The sequence below is a fragment of the Dreissena polymorpha genome, chromosome 14, assembly GCF_020536995.1.
Source record: "Dreissena polymorpha isolate Duluth1 chromosome 14, UMN_Dpol_1.0, whole genome shotgun sequence".
In the NCBI taxonomy this organism is placed as follows: domain Eukaryota; kingdom Metazoa; phylum Mollusca; class Bivalvia; order Myida; family Dreissenidae; genus Dreissena; species Dreissena polymorpha.
In genome coordinates this window covers 673,362-692,427 of record NC_068368.1, presented here as the reverse complement: position 1 = coordinate 692,427, position 19,066 = coordinate 673,362, and the positions used below count along the sequence as shown (strand labels likewise).

The 19,066-nt window shown below is 32.9% G+C and overlaps 1 protein-coding gene across 12 annotated transcripts in view; it reads left to right on the top strand.

Moving 5' to 3' along the window:
• LOC127858748 (calcitonin gene-related peptide type 1 receptor-like) overlaps window positions 1-19,066 on the top strand; it is a 66,871-nt gene that overhangs the window by 35,375 nt on the left and 12,430 nt on the right. For 6 of the 12 annotated variants that reach the window (XM_052396003.1, XM_052396000.1, XM_052395999.1 and 3 more), the window contains 3 exons: window positions 1,757-1,866; window positions 10,550-10,609; window positions 11,129-11,615. In XM_052396003.1, coding sequence (XP_052251963.1) covers window positions 10,550-10,609; window positions 11,129-11,615 — 547 coding nt within the window. In that variant the 5' untranslated portion in view covers window positions 1,757-1,866. Of the gene's footprint in view, window positions 1-1,756; window positions 1,867-10,549; window positions 10,610-10,756; window positions 10,837-11,128; window positions 11,616-19,066 lie in introns of those variants that run through there. The other 6 variants (XM_052395996.1, XM_052395995.1, XM_052396004.1 and 3 more) reach the window with 2 other exon arrangements.

The window sequence follows — 19,066 nt, the reverse complement described above, 5'->3', positions numbered from 1 at the left end:
AAGTGATGGACAAATTTCTCCGTCCGACGGCATTTGCGAAAAATAACTAACCCTAGCCTTAAAAATGATATTTGCGTAGTATTCATTTATGAAAGCGTCCAAACTTTACGATATATATATATATATATATATATATATATATATATATATATATATATATATTTGTGCTGTTCCTCTGGTAATCAATAACTGTTAATTATTGAAAAATTAACAAGCAATATTCAAGGATGAGTTTTGTTTAAAATTGTTTGACAATGTATTTTGATAATAAATTATTGTGAAAAGGCATATCACAATAATACGCATTTTTAAACACGCCGAAATTGAGTTCAATTAACGTATGTAAATGAATTGTAACTTTTATCTTTATCTTAAAATTTTAATTATTACAAATATAAAAAACCTCAACGAATGATTGTTAAACACTTTCATATTAAATTTGAAAAACTAAATAAACAATGTCACAAACCAAATTACCTTCGTTCAAGTTATTAAAACAAACTTTTATGTAGCCATGTGTTTCTTAGTTGTATCAAAATCATTAAAAATTCCATTTTATATTTCCTACCTGCAAAATCCCTTCGAAAGAGCTGCTTTATCAAAACCTCAATAGTCAGACACAATTACTAAAACTTCACTGCTGCCCCTTGTAACCCCGCAAAATGTACATTATACAATTGTATCATGTATTTGACAATATTAGTAAATGACCAAACGTGTTTTACGGCTGTGTTTGAGACAGAAATCGGAACTGATTATCTGAGACATTCGCGAGATCGTGTATGGACATAGTCGCCAGATAGTGTATGAACATGGTCGCCAGATAGTGTATGGACATGGTCGCCCGATAGTGTATGAACATGGTCGACAGATAGTGTATGGACATGGTCGGCAGATAGTGTATGAACATGGTCGCCCGATAGTGTATGGACATGGTCGCAGGCGGAAGAACAATATGCGAGAGCACAAGAAGTTATTTACATGCATTCCTTTCTCCGTTATACAGCTCTCGTGGCGACATCACCATTTAGCACTTTAAAAGACGCAACTAGACGTATGGGATGAGGTTATTGTAAATATAAGAATAACAATTATTGTGAAATACATACGCTTTTGTAAACAAATGATAAATGTTTAATTCTAGACATGCAAGAAACAAGTGTATTTTCGAAGTGATGAGATAAAGTTAACATCATTGTTCAGACTTTAACGTGAAAGACTTCAGCAATCTATAATAAATGATCGAAGTTAAACAAGTTAATTATTTCTGGAAAGCAAAAAAAAAACTGAAAAGAGATTTAGTTGGAACAGACGTTTGATTCGATACATGACATAGAAAATAACACATGAGTAAATATAATAAAAAAGTACAAAGGTTGTTATTTATCAATAATTTTGTTATCGTATTTAAAAGAGTGGTAGCATTGCCGATATCTTCGAACAATATATACACTATCTGGTTTGTTGGCAATGTTTGGAAGACATTATTGGAAATTACAACATAAAAAATAGTAGAAAACAGTAGAACATTATTTGTAATAAACAAACTTTGAGAACATAGTTTATAGTTTGAAATGTACGATGAAAATAATGAAATATGATTAACATTGTGGCCGTGCTCATTTGAGTCAGTACAGTGGATTTAATACATTATTTATCAAGAATCTTGGTTTACAGATTCATTTTTAACAGAACCTGATTCTGTTGATATTGAACAACGCACTGTAGTCACATCCTACTTTCTGGACTTTTCCAGCACAGCACAGGATAGTCTGAGAGGTCGATGAACAAACGGGACATTCTTACGTGCTATTTCAGTTCTGGATGCATTTCTATGCTGCATGTTGAAATAACATCCTCATTCTGTTGAGTGCTTTTCAAAATTAAGCGAAATCGCAACTTATATAAATGAACTTTACATCATTATGTTGAGCAACGATAAAGCATTAAACATGTTATCGCGCGCACGTTATCGCAGTTTGTTGTTATTATACAAGTATTGGGCTAATTAATGGTATTGTTACTTACACATATTTACAAGAACATCAAAAAACTGACAACAAATACAAAACCTTATTTTCTCATCTAACATTCAAAATTGTAATGTGTTAAACTTAAACAACAAATCATTTTCACAAACAAATTTGCGTAGATCGAAAACATATCTGATTGAAAACAATAAAGGCGAACCAAAACCAATCCTTACGGAAAGAATTTATTGCTACAAATGTTGGATGATTTTAACATCTTGAGGAATGCGAATGTTGTTCTAATGAATGGTTTAATGCATGTCAATCGGAGTTCTGTTGGACGAGTGTTTCATTGTATTGCAATGTACAACGAGTAAAAGCAATACATTTCGCAGGAATACGCATTTATCTTGTTTGGATTAGAGTCTTATCTGTGTCTGAATGGTGAAAAGAAAATTGAATTTGATATTCATTGGTTCATAAAGGTAGTTTTCTAGCCAACTTCAATACAAGTTTACCACCATCTTTATCACCATCTTTATAACCTATAGTGTTTTTAAATGTACGCGTGTGTGTTACCGGTACTTAACTAGCGCGGTTCTTTAAAGCCTTGTGATCGAAAGAATAATGCTTAATTCCGTGTTTATTGATGTTGATTAACCCAAAACTGGGAAGTTAAAATAAAATAATTTACATTATCACATTTTGAGGATTGTGATATAAGAGCGTCACGCATTAATTCAAATGTTGAATTCCAATCAACATATTTATTTTCTGAATGACATGTTTCATTTATAAAGTACTCAATTAAAAAAAAATCTAAAGAATCTAACGAACGCGAAATTTAAAAGCCTTAATAAAATATATTAGTTTTGATTAAGATAAGTGAATAATTCGCTTGATTTGTATTTTTTCTGTACAAAAATAACGAGTGTCTGTTGAAGCGCTGCATTTTATTCGCAGTCGTACTCATCTTTTTTTAATAAGTGATTATAATTGCAATCGCACTGATCATAGTTGATATCAATGTTTTAAAAGTACAATCATAAAAAAAAGAGATTAATATTCAAATACTATCAAATTGATTGATTTATTTATTTCAGTATATAAAATACATATGGCATGGTACACAACATAATTTAAAATTTCTACATATCATGAAATACAAATGCAAATATCACACATCAGCTAAAAGAGTAGAGCTTAAAACAGTTTGAAAGCATTCATTTGGTAAAAATACATAAATTATTGCATCTGTTTATATCATTTGTTAAAAAATGTATATTTGGTAAATCAAATATTAATTACTTTCATAGTGTACCAGGGCATGTACTCACATAAACAGGAATGCACAAAAAAAAGCATGGAAATTCCCTTATTTCCATTGTGGTCCTGGTGAATGATGACATGTCCTAGCAAGGCACAACAACTTTGAGCTTAAAGATGGTAAACTTAGCAAATTAAAATTTTAGTAATAATACACATCATTTTAATAATAGTAAACATCATAGGAAGATTACAGGCTGTATTAATAAAACTATAAGCTATTTAAAATATGCTTTTTCACCGCAACCTTAAATGTCTGTAAGTTGGGGGAATCTTTTATGTCAATAGGTAAGCTGTTCCATAAAGAACATCCCTTATATGAGAAGGACTTTTTGCCAAACCCTTTTACTTTCGGGATACTGAAACATGACCCTTTGCTAAATCTAGTATTATGGTTATGAACAGTCCTGGCTAGCATAAAATTCTCATTCAAGTAAGTAGGGGCAGAACCTGAGTGTATTTTAAAAACAAAGTTAAGAATAATTTGTTCTACTCTTTTTTTCAACAGGTAACCAGCCCAACTGAAGAAAGTATTCTTTATTGATGTGACTTCTTTGATCTAGTCTGAAAATAAACCTAATGATCTTGTTCTGTGTGACCTGGAGTATGTTCTCCAGAGTCTGAGAAATGCCATAATACCATTTATCACATGCCATACCCTGTTTCCTAATATAACCATTACATATATTTTAATCTTACACATGTGTAATATACTTTTTAAGCGATTTCATTGGCTTAGTTTTCGTTTATTGACCAATCGCATTTTGTCATTTTGTTGAAATGACGTTGCAACGTAAAATGACGTCACGAAATGTAAACAACATTCGGATTTTATCATTATGTTTGCGTAAATATTTTTTTAATTTGCTCATTTAAAAGCATGTGATAACAAAGATCGAACACTCGTTGTCATGTCATACCATATTTTATTAAACTCGTCCAGGAAATTCGTTACTCGCTTACTCACAAAATTCCTGAACTCGCTTAATAAAAAATGGTATGATATGACAATTCGTGCCAGATCCTATATATAGCACAGACATAATCCAAATGACATTGAATCAAGGACATACTTAACATTTTGTTAGTATCAAATGGTAAAAACCTTTGCTTTCTGTATAGGAACTTAGTCTTGCATTTGCCTTCTCAATGTTCGTTGTTACCATACTTTCATAACTTAAACATTGATCTAAAGTTGCACCCAGATATTTGACTCAGCCAGTGGGCTGTATGACTGTACCATTGCACGAAATATTAAGATTAGACTCCTTCTTTAACTTAGGTTTCTAGCCAAATAAAATTGATTCTTTTTAACCCAGGTGCAAAGACAATTTATTGTCAACTAACCAGTTACTAACTCTTTCCAGGTCCTGTGCTAATAAACACTCAATATCAAGTTTCGACTTGCCAGATACCAGTATATCAGAATCATCGGCATATAGTAAAAGGTTATTGTTTACAACACCTGCCATGTCATTCACATATATTAAAAACAGCAGAGGCCCAAGTATTAAGTCTTGTGACATTCCCCCCCCCCCAAAAAAAAAAAAACAAAAAATATTTCAAAATTCAAAAAAATAGACAAAGCTGATTGAATTGTTTGCCTAAAGAACGAATTAGTTTTACCACTTCGTACATTTTGTGGAGATTGAATCAGTTGTGTAAAAACCAATGACACCTAGAATTTATATTTTTTTCAAATCGTTGTGAAAATGTTTTGCAATTAAAATAAACGCGGTTTATGTTCGCAAATTACAACTTTGTTATTTTTTTTAACTTTTGATATCGCTTGAACCATGCGTATTTAAAAAAGTGTAATATTCGTGACATGGAAACAGCTTATGGTGTTATATTTGACGCCGAAATGAATATCTTGCAACTACGTAACATTGATCAATCTATCCATTCTGACCGATACTTTTTTATTGTTCTAAAGAATGCTTTTAATATAATGCACAATTACTTAACTACACAAAAAGAACAACAAAGTATAACTCTGTTTATTTTCTGTATTTATATATTGAATAAAAAACAAAAACATAAATAAAATGCACACGTTTCTGCCATAGAATTGTTCAATGTTTTAACTACGTGAGTATTTCATAATAATATTCCATTGTTTAAAAGAACCTAAGTGCAAGTTGGCAAAATAATTATTGTATGACTATGTATACCGCCAAGATAATATTTCGACAAAAGACTTGATATTAGCAATACAAAATTCATAAAAGGTTTAATTACTTATCTTTAGATATGCATCTTCAATCATGCGTGTTTTTCTCATAGAAACTTCAATGAATTGATAAATTGACATTATACAAGAATCAATTGCATTGTTTTATTCCAAGACATAAGAATACTTTTCCCTGTTAATATATACATTGATGTAGAGCATTAACTAAGATTACGAATGATGTGTTTTATATGTTATTTTCACTAGCACATTTTGGACTAGCTGTAATAGGTAACTGTAAATTTTAAGTTCTTGTGTTAAGTAATAATTGGAATAAAATGCTTAGTTTTTCTGTTGTTAGTGGTAGTCAATTTTATTGTTCATAAAATTATAACAAGTTTGCGTGAACCGTGACATGTTCTGTTATACTTTTATACAATTATACCGTCAAATTTTGGCAAATTTTAGATATTTATAAATTTTAAATAAACAAGTCGTTTGTTAATTCATTTTGAAAGCAGACGATATAGCGTCGTCTGCGCATTTTGATAAATTTACATAATGTACTAATTGTATGCAGGTGTTTTTAACTTCCCTGATATTAAATAGATGCGTGTAATAATGTTAACTTATCTAAACATTTATTTATCATTATTGTAAACTTTAATACGTTCAGACTAAAGATTAAGCAAGTTATCTGTCCTTAGGTAGTGGATGGGCGAAATAATCGTTTGTTCCACGCATTCTGGATATTTTTGAATAATTTAAAAAATGCAGCTTTTTAATGACAAAGATCGTAACTCTCAGTTTAAAGTAAAATATACATGGGCTCGCAGTAATAGCATGTAAGTGCATATTTCCTTATAACTTTTTCTGTCTCTAAGTTGAGATATTTAAGTCGCTTGGGCTGTAAGATGAGTCTAGACATCAATTTGCTTTCCGTTGATGTGATGAAAATATCGTGTGTTATAACATATTAGTAAGTCACAAAATATTTGTTAGTATTGATATTAGTGATAGAACGTTAGACCATAGATGTGTCAAATAAGGCTATTTTAATCATTTATGGACTTCTTAAAACATTTTCTGAGTTTTTTTTTAAACTTTGAATTGAATCAATAACTTTGACGACATACCTTTACGGGCCATATCTTGTTGCAGTGTAACAAACATTTTATTCAGCTAATATTAAATCCATTTTTCCGATAGTTGTTCTTAAAAATTGAAATTTCAGGAATAAATCACTGACATATTTGTGTTGCATTCAAACGTTGAAAAACATGTTATTAACTCGGTTACACAACTTAGAAATAAGAACTTCAGATTGCTGTTTTACCTATAAAAACTACTGATCAAGTGAACAAAAATACATTTATGAAATAATACCACCGTTTGTGCATGATTTCCAAAACCAATGTTTACAAATATTCAAGCGAAGCATTTTTTCAAACTCATGTGAACAAATGTTTTTTGAACGGGCTTAAGTGTGTGTACACCTTTGCAAAAAATACATTTATTCATTTTAGTGTATGTCGTGGTTTGAAAAACTGTCGATGGTATGTCGTGGTTTTATAAATATTTTAAACTTAGTCTTGCACATGTGTTAGACCGTATTCAAGTTAACGCTATCCGAAGCTGAGAAAGACATTAGACAATTTTTGATCGCATACAACTTTCTTCGCCTGCATTAATTATTTAAGGTGAAATCAATCGTGAGAAAAAATCAACATTTCAAAGCTTAAAAAATATTTAATAAATGTAATCTTCGCTTTCGTAATTTACTTGCTTAATGACATGAACATTAAATACCTATTACCTACTTAAATACGCACTGCGGTTTATTGTATGTACCATGGAAGCGCTTTCGTCCCAAAGACTAATTTAATGTGCTTTTAAAAGATTTTATATATCAAATGTGGAAGTTACCTTGCAAAACGCAGTGTTCCAAAACGTTAACTTTTACTACGAGAAACTGCATAAACCCGTGATTATAAATTGTGTAAATGTATGTACAACATTTATGTTTACGTTTCATATAATTGTGACAAAACGAAAACTGTTATTGCGTTTAACTGTACATACCAGGGATTCGATAATTTATATTCTAAACAAATATTGGAAAAAGGTATATTTTACTTTCCTTCAATTACTTATTGTTCACTACTTACCACCCCGCGAATAATGTTTAGATAACGAGTGCCCTACATATTAAAATAAACCGCTAACTTAGCGCAGAACTTAGTCGCATAGACAAACTGAAGTTATTATTCGTAAAACAATATATATAAATATATATTTAAATGTCAATGTTTGCTTACGTATCGAGTTTAAATAGCCCGACAAATAAAACTATCGAACAATATTTCATTTTTTAAATGTCAATAAATGGGTTTACTAACCTTCTTATTTATTATATTCTAATATGCATATATAATGTTGACATTAGCTAGATTTGTAAGGGTCTCAGGCAGAAAAAAATATGTATGTCTTGTCCATGATTTTTGTTTTAACTCAACGGCGTTTTTAGTTGGTCGCGTTAGCGGCCGACTAAATTTACAGAGCATGTTTTGCAAATCAGTATGTGCTTAGCTACGCTAAGGACGGTAACTCACTACGCTATGAACGATTACTGCTGCCTGTCTGCACTGCAGACGACGAATGTTTAGAAGCGTCTGTTCTACAACTGCAGTGTGTGTTTTTACCAGCTTGTAAGACGACATTGGCCAGTCTAGTGTTTATCATTGAAATCTGTACATATTGGCTGTTTCAAAGAAAACGGGGCTTAATGCATGTAAAATAAGATTAGCCTGTGCACACTGATTAGCCTGTGCAATGAGCACACGCTTATCAAGGACGATAACAGCGAACAACTTCAGTGCCTTCAGCGCTTTGATTTTTGATGGATTAATAGTGTCGTTGCCATGCGAAAGTAATTTCGGTCCGACGCATAATTATATTCATTCTATATCTAGTAACAACGATTAAATAAGTCTCTATCACAAGTTGGTTATTTCGTTCACACAACTTAATAAGTCAATACTGCTAGTCGGTTATCTCGTTATATTGACCTCACAAATCGCATGGATGAGAAAGTTATCTTTAATCACGATACAGTCAAAGTAAAGTGTTTGTTTATTATACAGTACAGAACAGAACAGAATAGTTTATTTCGCCTTAAGCATATATATAGCTCATCGTATTAAACATAAATCTGCAATACCAGTGTAGTGTAAAGCTGCCAGTTGAGGGGCAGCCAGTTTTGACTTATAAATTAAGTCACCACTATTGATGTACATGTATACTCCCGATTCCTAACCTAGCGCTTGGAAGGAAGGAAATCGGAACCCATCTATATCTATTTACCTCAAATCATCTATATTCCGATCCGTAAGCGAACGTCCTAATCACGACGGGACGGAAAACAGCGAACGTCCTAATCACGACGGGACGGAAAAACAGCGAACGTCCTAATCACGACGGGACGGAAAACGTACGACATTTTATATGTCAGTACTTTGATTTAGCTTTTTGAATTCGTTCACACAACTTCATAAGTCTTTTGCAAGAGTTTTTAGTCCCGATCCAATTACTTAGAATGTACTATTTATTATCTTCTTGCGTATAGCACACGATGGTAACATATATTTAACTTGGTACATGAACATGTATTGAAAATATTGTCCCGCAAAATACAAAAACAGAGCATTTTGTATCTTGTTAAATCTATGTTACCAAACCACATCTAGCGTTGAAACTTTGGCTATTGCTATAAAGAATATTGATTTTGTATGTGGTAACTTTATTTTTTTCGAAATATTGTAGGTTTCGTTGATTTGAGGGTTTATGGGCTTTTAAAATAAATAATAGACGTAGTTTTGTAAAATGTTTACGTCGTGTGTACGCGACTCTGTTCAAACCGCCTTACGAAGACACGTTTTCACACATCCTTTAACGATGCCATGCTGGCGTATTACGAATGAAATGTGTCTTTTTCTGAGAAAACTGGGCTTATTGCATGTGCGTAAAGTGCCGTCCCAGATTAGCCTGTGCAGTACGCATAGGCTAATCAGGGACGACACTTTTCGCTTTTATGGTATTTTTAGTTTCAAGGAAGTCCCTCCTTGCTGAAAATCAAGTTTAGGCGGAAAGTGTCGTCCCTGATTAGCCTGTGCGGACTGCACAGGCTAATCTGGGACGACACTTTACGCACATGCATTAAGCCCAATTTTCTCAGAACAAGACACAAATTGTCGTACCCAAGGGAGAGAAATGTCATTCTTAAGTTTTCCCAAGGTACCTTTTTATCAAATCATAAACGGAACAAACACTTCATTGCATTTTCCATTGATTTTCGTGATGTTAAGTCTTGTGTTGTTTTGAAATAAGTGTAACGACGTGTAACGACGATTGGTACAGAGCAATCAATATGTTTTTCTGTATTTTGTTTAAGTTTCAGTTTTACAAACTAATATGTGTTTAATTTCGTTTACTATTTGGTCGAATTTAATACGAACAACGAAACGACGGTATATACAAGGACATAAGAACCATTCCGGTATTAAATACTTTAAAGCGACTGGTTTGATTCTTGTGCTATGAATTAAAAAAAAAACTACATGTCTTATCCTATTAAACGTACATATAGTTTCTGTTGAGTTTATCTATACTTCTCTTTATTCAATCACGAATGAATTAAACATTGGGTCAACAGAGGTTAAAAAGGTCAAGATAAACCTACCGTTTAGTGTTAACTCTTTCAGTGCTAGAACCGGATTTTGAAGGCCTTTGCAAACAGTTTGGATCCAGATGAGACGCCACAGAACGTGGCGTCTCATCTGGATCCAAACTCTTTGCTATTCTGATAGTATTATTTAAAAAAAATCGAAGAAAATTATAATTTTAGAAATTCAGCAGACGACATTTTAGCAGACGACAAATTTCCCAGCATGCAAAGGGTTAAAGTAAATTTACTTAGCATAAGCCTTCCGTTTGCAAATATTTGACAACCTATGTCAATCAATTAGACTTTGAACATGACCATTTTACCATGTATCTAAATTATTCACCATTTCTTTTACAGATGCACGATGGAACGAAAATGGTGAATTTACACGCAATCATATGTAACGGATTATTTTGGGTAATTTAATAGTGTTTCTTTTAAATATCGTTATAGTATTATGCATTTCTTAATCATGTGATGTGTGCGATTGTGTTTGATAATTCGTTCTATATTCGTGATATAACTCAATGTACACATGCTATTATAAGATAAGAGTAGTGTCCTGATCAGTATTGGTGTAGCTGGAGTTTCACTTTGCATAAATAAAATGAGCCGTATTATGTGAAAAGGGGGTTTTAATGCATGTGCGTAAACTGTCGTCCCGTATTAGCCTGTGCAGTTCGCACAGGCTAATACGGGACGACACTTTCCACATAAACTTTTTTTTGGAATTTTGCTAAGAAAATTCTTTTTTAAACGAAAAATATCATAAAAGCGGAAAGTGTCGTCCCTGATTAGCCTGTGCGGATTGCACATGCTAATCTTGCACGACACTTTATGCACAAGCAATAAACCCTTTTTTTCACAGAGCACGGTCATTTTGTTTCAATGCCTAAAGTGTGACAAAATGGTAGAGTTTTAAATAATGATTTTCAGGCTAGCATGTGCGTTCATGCTTATACATCTGTAGATACTTCAAACAACACTTCAGACACATGTTCTTGGCGTTGGGGCATCTTTACACCAGACGACTTTTACCTGAATTCGTGTTCGTGGTGTTACTTCTACCTGTTTCCTGGGAAAAACCTTTATCCTTTCCGAGATAAATACTTGCTTTTAAGAGTGAACCACAGCGGGTGGAGCCCGGGTAATACGTTTTTGGCGGACGCCAACAACGCCACGTCACGAGGTTTAGTATGTTCAACACTTACAGAGGACCAGTGTAATGTTTGGACTATGTGCTGCAATGACGGAAGGAAGTGTTGCGCGAGGCAGTTGGAAAAGCAACGTGACGCCACATATACAAACGTGACGACATCCTGTGGGGTCACCTGGGATGGTTACTTGTGCTGGGATGGCGGGACGCCGGGAACTAATAGCTACCTTTCCTGTCCTAGTTACTTGAAATACTCAGTTCCTACAAGTAAGTGCTGTATGCTATTTGTTCCGTTTTTGAAATAAAAATCTCGATTTCGATGCGTTGATATTTGAAGGCACATTAAGCTGTATTTCTGAACTTGTTTTTAGCTTTGTAAGTCATATCAATAGCTGTCTAATTGGAATATTCATCTGATACGACATTTTTGTATAAACATTAAACGTTCTAAATAATGTTACTTTTATAATTTGAGATCCAACGTATTGCGACATAAATAACCCTTTTGTAATAAGAATCGAATGCAAATTAATACAGCATGAAATGAACAAGAACCCTGATAGTTTATATATTGAGCATGTTTTAGTCTGAAATGTCCCAAACCAGTTAATAGTTACTTTTGCACCTTATAATTATATCAATTAATGTAAACTGTACATTTATGAAAAAAACATAACCTATACCCATTGTATCTACTGTTTTGAATCAAGGACCATATTTTTACTTCGAAGACTTTACAATCAAAATCCAACCATATGCAAATATTAAAACATCATAACGTATTCGCTATGTTTGTAAGTAAATATGACAACTGTTTGTGCGTTAAGTTCGAGTGAAACACAATTTACTAGCATAAACATCAAAAACAGTGGGTAAATGAAAGTCTATGACGTTTTAAACGAAGCTAAAATTACTATAACGACACAGCAAACCCGTTATGCGATATGAAATACGGCTTCAATCGGCAATATACTGATAAAACGGCGTGTCGTTGCAGCACTACAATTTATGGAACACTGACACATTAATGACAGTTAATAAAACGTTACAATTGCCATCATTTTACAATATGATCAATGCATTCCACTCCTGCTGGTGTTAATTGTGTCTTATTAACACACTTGCACGCGGCGTCATCGACGCATACACGTTTTTCATACCAAACGTTCGGAATCGCGTCGTAAATGTCCCAGAGAGAGTATTTTCTTTCAGATATTTACGTCAAATGAGCTAAAAACGGAATTCTATAATATACTGAGTCGCGCTAAGATCAAAGGGTACTTCTCGGCGTTCGCGCCCTGCACGTATCAGCGTTTTATTCTAGATCTCTGGTATCACGTTCGCGCCCTGCACGTATCAGCGTTTTATTCTAGATCTCTGGTATCATGGTCTTATTTGATAATAGACTTGATCAATCTGCCAAACGGAAATCTCTTATTAAGCCATGCGTTCATTAAAAGGTTAACGTATTGATACACGTTATTGTTCTTAAGACATTCATATAACTACGAATTTCTTACTGTCTTATCTCAGTATTGATAATGAAAGTAGTTGCAAATAGCTTCATTTCTAAAATAATTATATTGTTCTAACATTTTCTGCGTACTGACGAAACGCATGTGATCTATCGCTAAAGTGACATAATGCGCATCTAGCACAATTATCGGCAACTCATCTTGCTACCAGTTGTTTATAATAAGTATATGTTATATTCGATATTTTACATGACTGTCCTAGTCCTCTAAGCCGAGCGGAACTGTCTTTTAATTATGATCGGAGTTAGTGTTCGTGTGTCGTATGAATAGATATCGTTGCAGGAAGAAATTAAACTGATCCGTAAAACAAAATTGTGTCTTTGTGACGTATGAACGAATCTGCAATAAAACTAAATTTAGATTCACATCGCACATGCATGATCAGTTGCTAAACGAAAGTACGGTTGATATTCAAATGCATTATTTTTCTCTTTCCGGGAAATTGCTTTAGTATGTTGATGCAGCATTAACAAATATAAGTGTATATGACGTGAAACCACCAAAAATAAACAACGGTTGCGATAGACACCTATAGCATATACTGTTAGATGCGCACAATTCCACTTTAGGTTAAACCATACATCGAATGTTAACCTCAAAAAAAGTTTATGCTTATGCAAACATATTTGTTCAGTAACCGAAATGTGTCTATGTGTCGCATGAACGAATCTGCACATAGGATTTCCGATTTATGTACATGTATATTGTACATGAATGAGTTTTATACTGTGAAAAGAACATAATCGAAATTCTGTAAAACTCTAATGTTCTTGATATTCGTGCACCGATTCTTCTTTATTTTTAACTTACGTTTTATTCATCAACTTACTCGTTAAAAAAAAAGAGTAATATTGTTTATACCCGCTTTAAAGCCGCTCATAACAAGGTGGAACAGAATGGCAAGACAAGAATACTGAATAAAAGGCAGCCATTTTTACAATCCTCTTGTGGATTTTAAAATGCAGTTTACTTTCAATGAGGCAAGATTGCGTCCCAAAGGACGACAAAATCCCAGCATTATGTTTAAACTTTTTGTTTGTAATTTGCACCTTAATATCGCATGACCCTTTTATACTTTCAGAACGGGAAATTATCAGTATGTGTAATGAATAATACGGAAAAATCTTACCGCTGTTATTGAGAAAAAAAATAAATACCTGGTGTCGTTTTTATATAAATTTTGTTGTGTAAAAGTATGTTTGAAAAATACATTAGTAATAATAAGTATGATTACTCCTTAAATGTATTTCATCTATGTATGCAATTTTCTTTAGCTGTATAATCAGTATTTTGCGTGAGTTTCTTGTTTTACTCTCGTTAGGTTTTGTTTGTAGAGTAAATTTACGTTAAAATTAATGCACTATGTATAAATAAGTACGAGTACTGCTCTTAAATATTATTATTACAGTTAATGTGTATTCCCTGCTGTGAATTACTTATTGACACTACTTATATAATTATTATTTAAAAGTTGTGTAACCTCATAACTTCATGTGCTTGTTATATTCATTTTTATATTTCTATTACTGTATTTATTATATTGCTTGTACTAAAATGTTTCCACATGGGCCATTGGCCTTCTGTAAATACTGTAAATAAAATCTATATATAATCTAATCTATAAAACAATAGTACGAGTAAATTGCATAAAAGTAATGATCTGCTCGTATGCGGTGTTTATTAAATTATTATTTGACTAATGTTACGGTGAACACTGATGTTTTAATATAAAATATCATCCAACATCTTAATGTTCATATTCATGTACTCCATTTTGAGCGAACAATTTATCTTATTTTCGGAGGAAAGTTCTCTATTGAACGTTAATTGACGACTCTAAAGCTAGTCTTGATGTGCACTCTAGTGGTGCCATTAAGCTGCACGCAAGTCAATCAAACAGAGGTAATGCAGGCAATAAATGTCAATTTGTACTTCCATTTAATTAGCAAACCTTGTCAAGAGATCTTAGTGTCGCAAGAAGGCTTCTTCCGTTTTCAGTAGTTGTCAATTCGATTTGAAACACGCATTCCAATGAAAAGAAAGTCACGTATTTTGTGACCATACTTAAATATTCATTCACCTTGGCCAAAAAAGACAACACTCAGTTTAAAAAATAGTTTGTACATACATCTGTATGTACATATGTTATGTATAGTTTTTAATAAACATAAGCTGTCGTTTAAATATAGGATTTTAATTAATACGTAAAATCTGTAAGTATTGATATCATTTGGGGGTATTCTTCGTTTCGATATTGATACACAAGTTATAGAAAATAAAAGAAAAATAAATGTATATCATAAATACTGTATTATTTGTTAAACGTCACCGTTTGTTGGAATTTTTAAAGAATAAAACTGGAGAATTATTACGTCATAACGTCAAAAACGACAATTAGTCAATAAATATAGGATCTGGCACGAGTTGTCATATCATACCATATTTTATTAAACGAGTTCAGGAATTTTGTTAGTAAGCGAGCCTTTAGACGAGTTTAATAAAATATGGTATGATATGACAACGAGTATCAAATCATTTTCATCACATGCTTTTAGCAAATGAGCAAATTAAATAAATATGTACGCAAACATAATGATAAATCCCGAATGTTGTTTACATTTCGTGACGTCATTTGACGTTGCAACGTCATTTAAGCAAAATAACAAAATGCGATTGGTCAATAAACGAAAAATAAGCCAATGAAAACGCTTAAAAATGTTGTATAACATAGAGGATATTTGTTGGATTCGGTGGATTATCGATTTTAATTCACGAGTGATCAAATAAAATAATATGTTCACGAGTGGCGCAGCCACGAGTGACAGTATATATTTTCTATGATCACGAGTTAATGAAAATCGATATTCCACCGAATCCAACAAATTATCTTTTTATTTTATGCTTTTTTGACAGTTTATACATAGTTAAAGAGTTAAACTAAAGAATTTCGCTGAGATAATGACGTCATTTCGTCAAAAGAAATGACGTCATATCACAGTAAACAGTGAGAATTATCGATAAATGTCACTGATAATTTTCACTGTTTGAAGCAGTGAAATTATCAGTTTTAATTCACTGATATTTCTCTATAAACCACCGGGAAGCATAAAATAAACATGTGTAATATATAAAAAATATGTAATGGTTGTATTACATGGGAAACAGGGTATAGCATGTGATAAAATAGATTTTAATATTGATCAGTTTCACATTTTAAACAATTTGAAACAGTGAATTTCCCGTTTGAAATCTTTGATATTTCCGATAAAATCCCATACGTGCTTAAATTAAATGTGCTTTACTTGTGTAGCATGACATACGTTTTCAGTCTCACTTTCATTTTCAAGTCACACTTGCTCTAAATGTATATGAATTTATTAGAAAGACATATACGGAATTGAGAACAGGTAGACGTCGAGCGGAAACATGCTACCGTTGAAAGCAGGTGGAGCTCTGTACCAAACGGGACTAACACCTCACTGTTATGTTAGATATGATCATGCACAAATGAACCCTTTACCACTTAGATGCGTATTTCGACGCTTTGGTAGTCTCTTAGAAATTCATATTTAATTTAAGACCTTTCTTACTAGATTTAAGTTTGTGAGGCTTCATTTCCAACCCTTATATACTGATGAGCAGCAAACAGCATAAAACCTAAACAGACTGTTAGTTACTCGCATGCTGTTCTGGTTGTATGTTGTTGAACATAGCCATTTTCACTTTCCTTCTAATTGCAATAGGGTTAATAACACTGTGTTGATATCAAGGGATGTTTAGATGTTATTAATTGCTATACGGCCACCGACCCTTGCATATACATTAACACATACAACATGCATATGTGTTTAATATCAATATGAACACATTTAATTAAATAGTGGTACAGCAAAACTAGTGTTTAAGTTAACAACCCTTAACGTCGTTCGAAGGCATTATAAATATACATGGCAATATTTTGTATTATGTTTAAATCACGCGAGTCCATAGCGTTATTAAATTTGTTTATTATTGGCTGAATATAAAATCTGGAAGGAATATACCTTTTACGAAGATCTTTATAGAAAGAACATAGAGGAAATCGCCATCTTGACTGCACGGTGTTGACATGTTTGAAGTTTTAATTAATCGCTTAAGACACGTGAAAGGAGATCAGTGAACAAACTTGATAAACTGTTAGCGGACTAACCGCACAGACGGTATAAAATACATAAAGCATTCCCGTATTCACATAGAAGGATTCGTGGACATGCCATGTGTACTAGCTCTTGTATTACTTGCAGACATTGCTAAAACATTTAAAGACATTTTTTAGAAAAGCCCTGAGTGAGGAGTCAGTAAATTGTATGAATGCAAGAACCTTTATAACTGGAAATTAGCCATGTGTTCGCTAATATCATTACTTTGGGAACCCCTCGCTTATGATGCCAATAAAGTAGTGAACATGTCTACAATACGTGGCGGGGTCATTCGCACGTTATCGCGTCTCCATTAACAAAACGAATTCATCAGCGAGTATCTTTTTGAATTGAATTGAATTAACTGAATTAATTATGCTCATTAGTGTTTAAACTATCGGAAGTTCGTTACCATTTCACATGGATTGCCTGCTGTTCTTTTTTTTATTGTAAAACAGATTTAATTTCTTATTCCGATACAAAAATCGTACCTTCTGTTTATTTAGTGGGAAAAGGTTTAAATTACCATCAAGATGTCAAAAGGTCGAGTGATAATGGTTGTTAAGAGCTGTTCCTTATTCCCACTTTAGTACGAACTTAAGTACGAAATTAACAGTTAAGTTTAACGCGAATTTATTTATACGGTAACACCTGTTGCACGATAGGTGTTTGCTTTTCGGATGTTCAAAGTATGACAAGATGGACAAAAAATTAAGAACTAACAAAATCAAATAAGGTATTTTGCAGAAAGATACAACAAAAACCTTTGTTTCGCATGCTTTTAAGGGCATATCTTGAATAACGGGAAAATAGTCGATATTTATCATAACTAAAGATGTGTTTCAACAGTTAGATATCATATAGTTGAATACATATTGTACTTCTGTACAAAGTGAAAAAAAAAGAATATTATATATGTGTTCGCATATTATTTCTCTCCTTGATCAATTTAAAGAAAAAAAAAATGTTTGATTTATAATCATTGATGTTCAATAAGACCTTTGTACGCTGGTTAATTTTAGCAATGTATTGAAATGTATTTGAACACATCTTTACAGCAAGTGCAACACATGTATCACACACATAACGTCAGAGAAAGCGAACGTTGGCTTTGCTATCGAAATCAGTCTACCAAATAGCTTTACATACTTTCTTCCTATTTGTGTGACGAGTTGAACTACTAAAGACACGACATGCATCCATATTTAGCACTGGAAATCTTGAACAAGCCAGTATTCTGCAAAGGAGAAACAACAACATACAATCATATTAAATGTTGCCAATCAGATCTATGTGTATGACAGTGAACAGAGGAAAGAATTTACCTTCATAATATATATTTATTACTTATTCATTACCTTTTTATCATGATTAACTGTGTAGATGTTTAGCATAGATATTGTTTTACTATGATTTTTGTTTTATTCTACTATATTTAGTTAACCTGTAATTGTGAACACACAAGCCTGGTGATCTATCGTATTTTTTAATGCCCAATACAAAATGACTGACTGACTAATGGGGTTGTTTACCCTCGGGACTTCGGTTAGTAAACCATTGCCCGAGCACACTGCTTAACATAAAACTCTGCATTAAAATACAAAATGAACAACACCGTTGACTATTAATTGCTATTTAATTGGTATATCACCAAAAGGTGGCTCTAGCAAACTGTTACAAATTATCAAACTAGAAATGGCGCGGCAGTGGCCGACGCGTATCCCCACGCCGCATGTTTGACCCAGGGGCGCCCCATGGTTGGTAATGGGTCCATGCATAGTTGAGATTGACCGTATTGTCATAAGAGAAGTTCAGTATCGATTAGAAGTGAATCGGTGAAGAAATGAAGAAATAATAGTAAAAGACAATTTTGGGTGGGTGTGGCCTATTATGAGCGGGGCGCCCCAGAGTTGGTAAACGGGCCATACACAGTTGAGATTGACCTTATTGTCATAAGAGATGTTCAGTATCAATTTGAAGTAAATCAGTGTAGAAATGAAGAAAT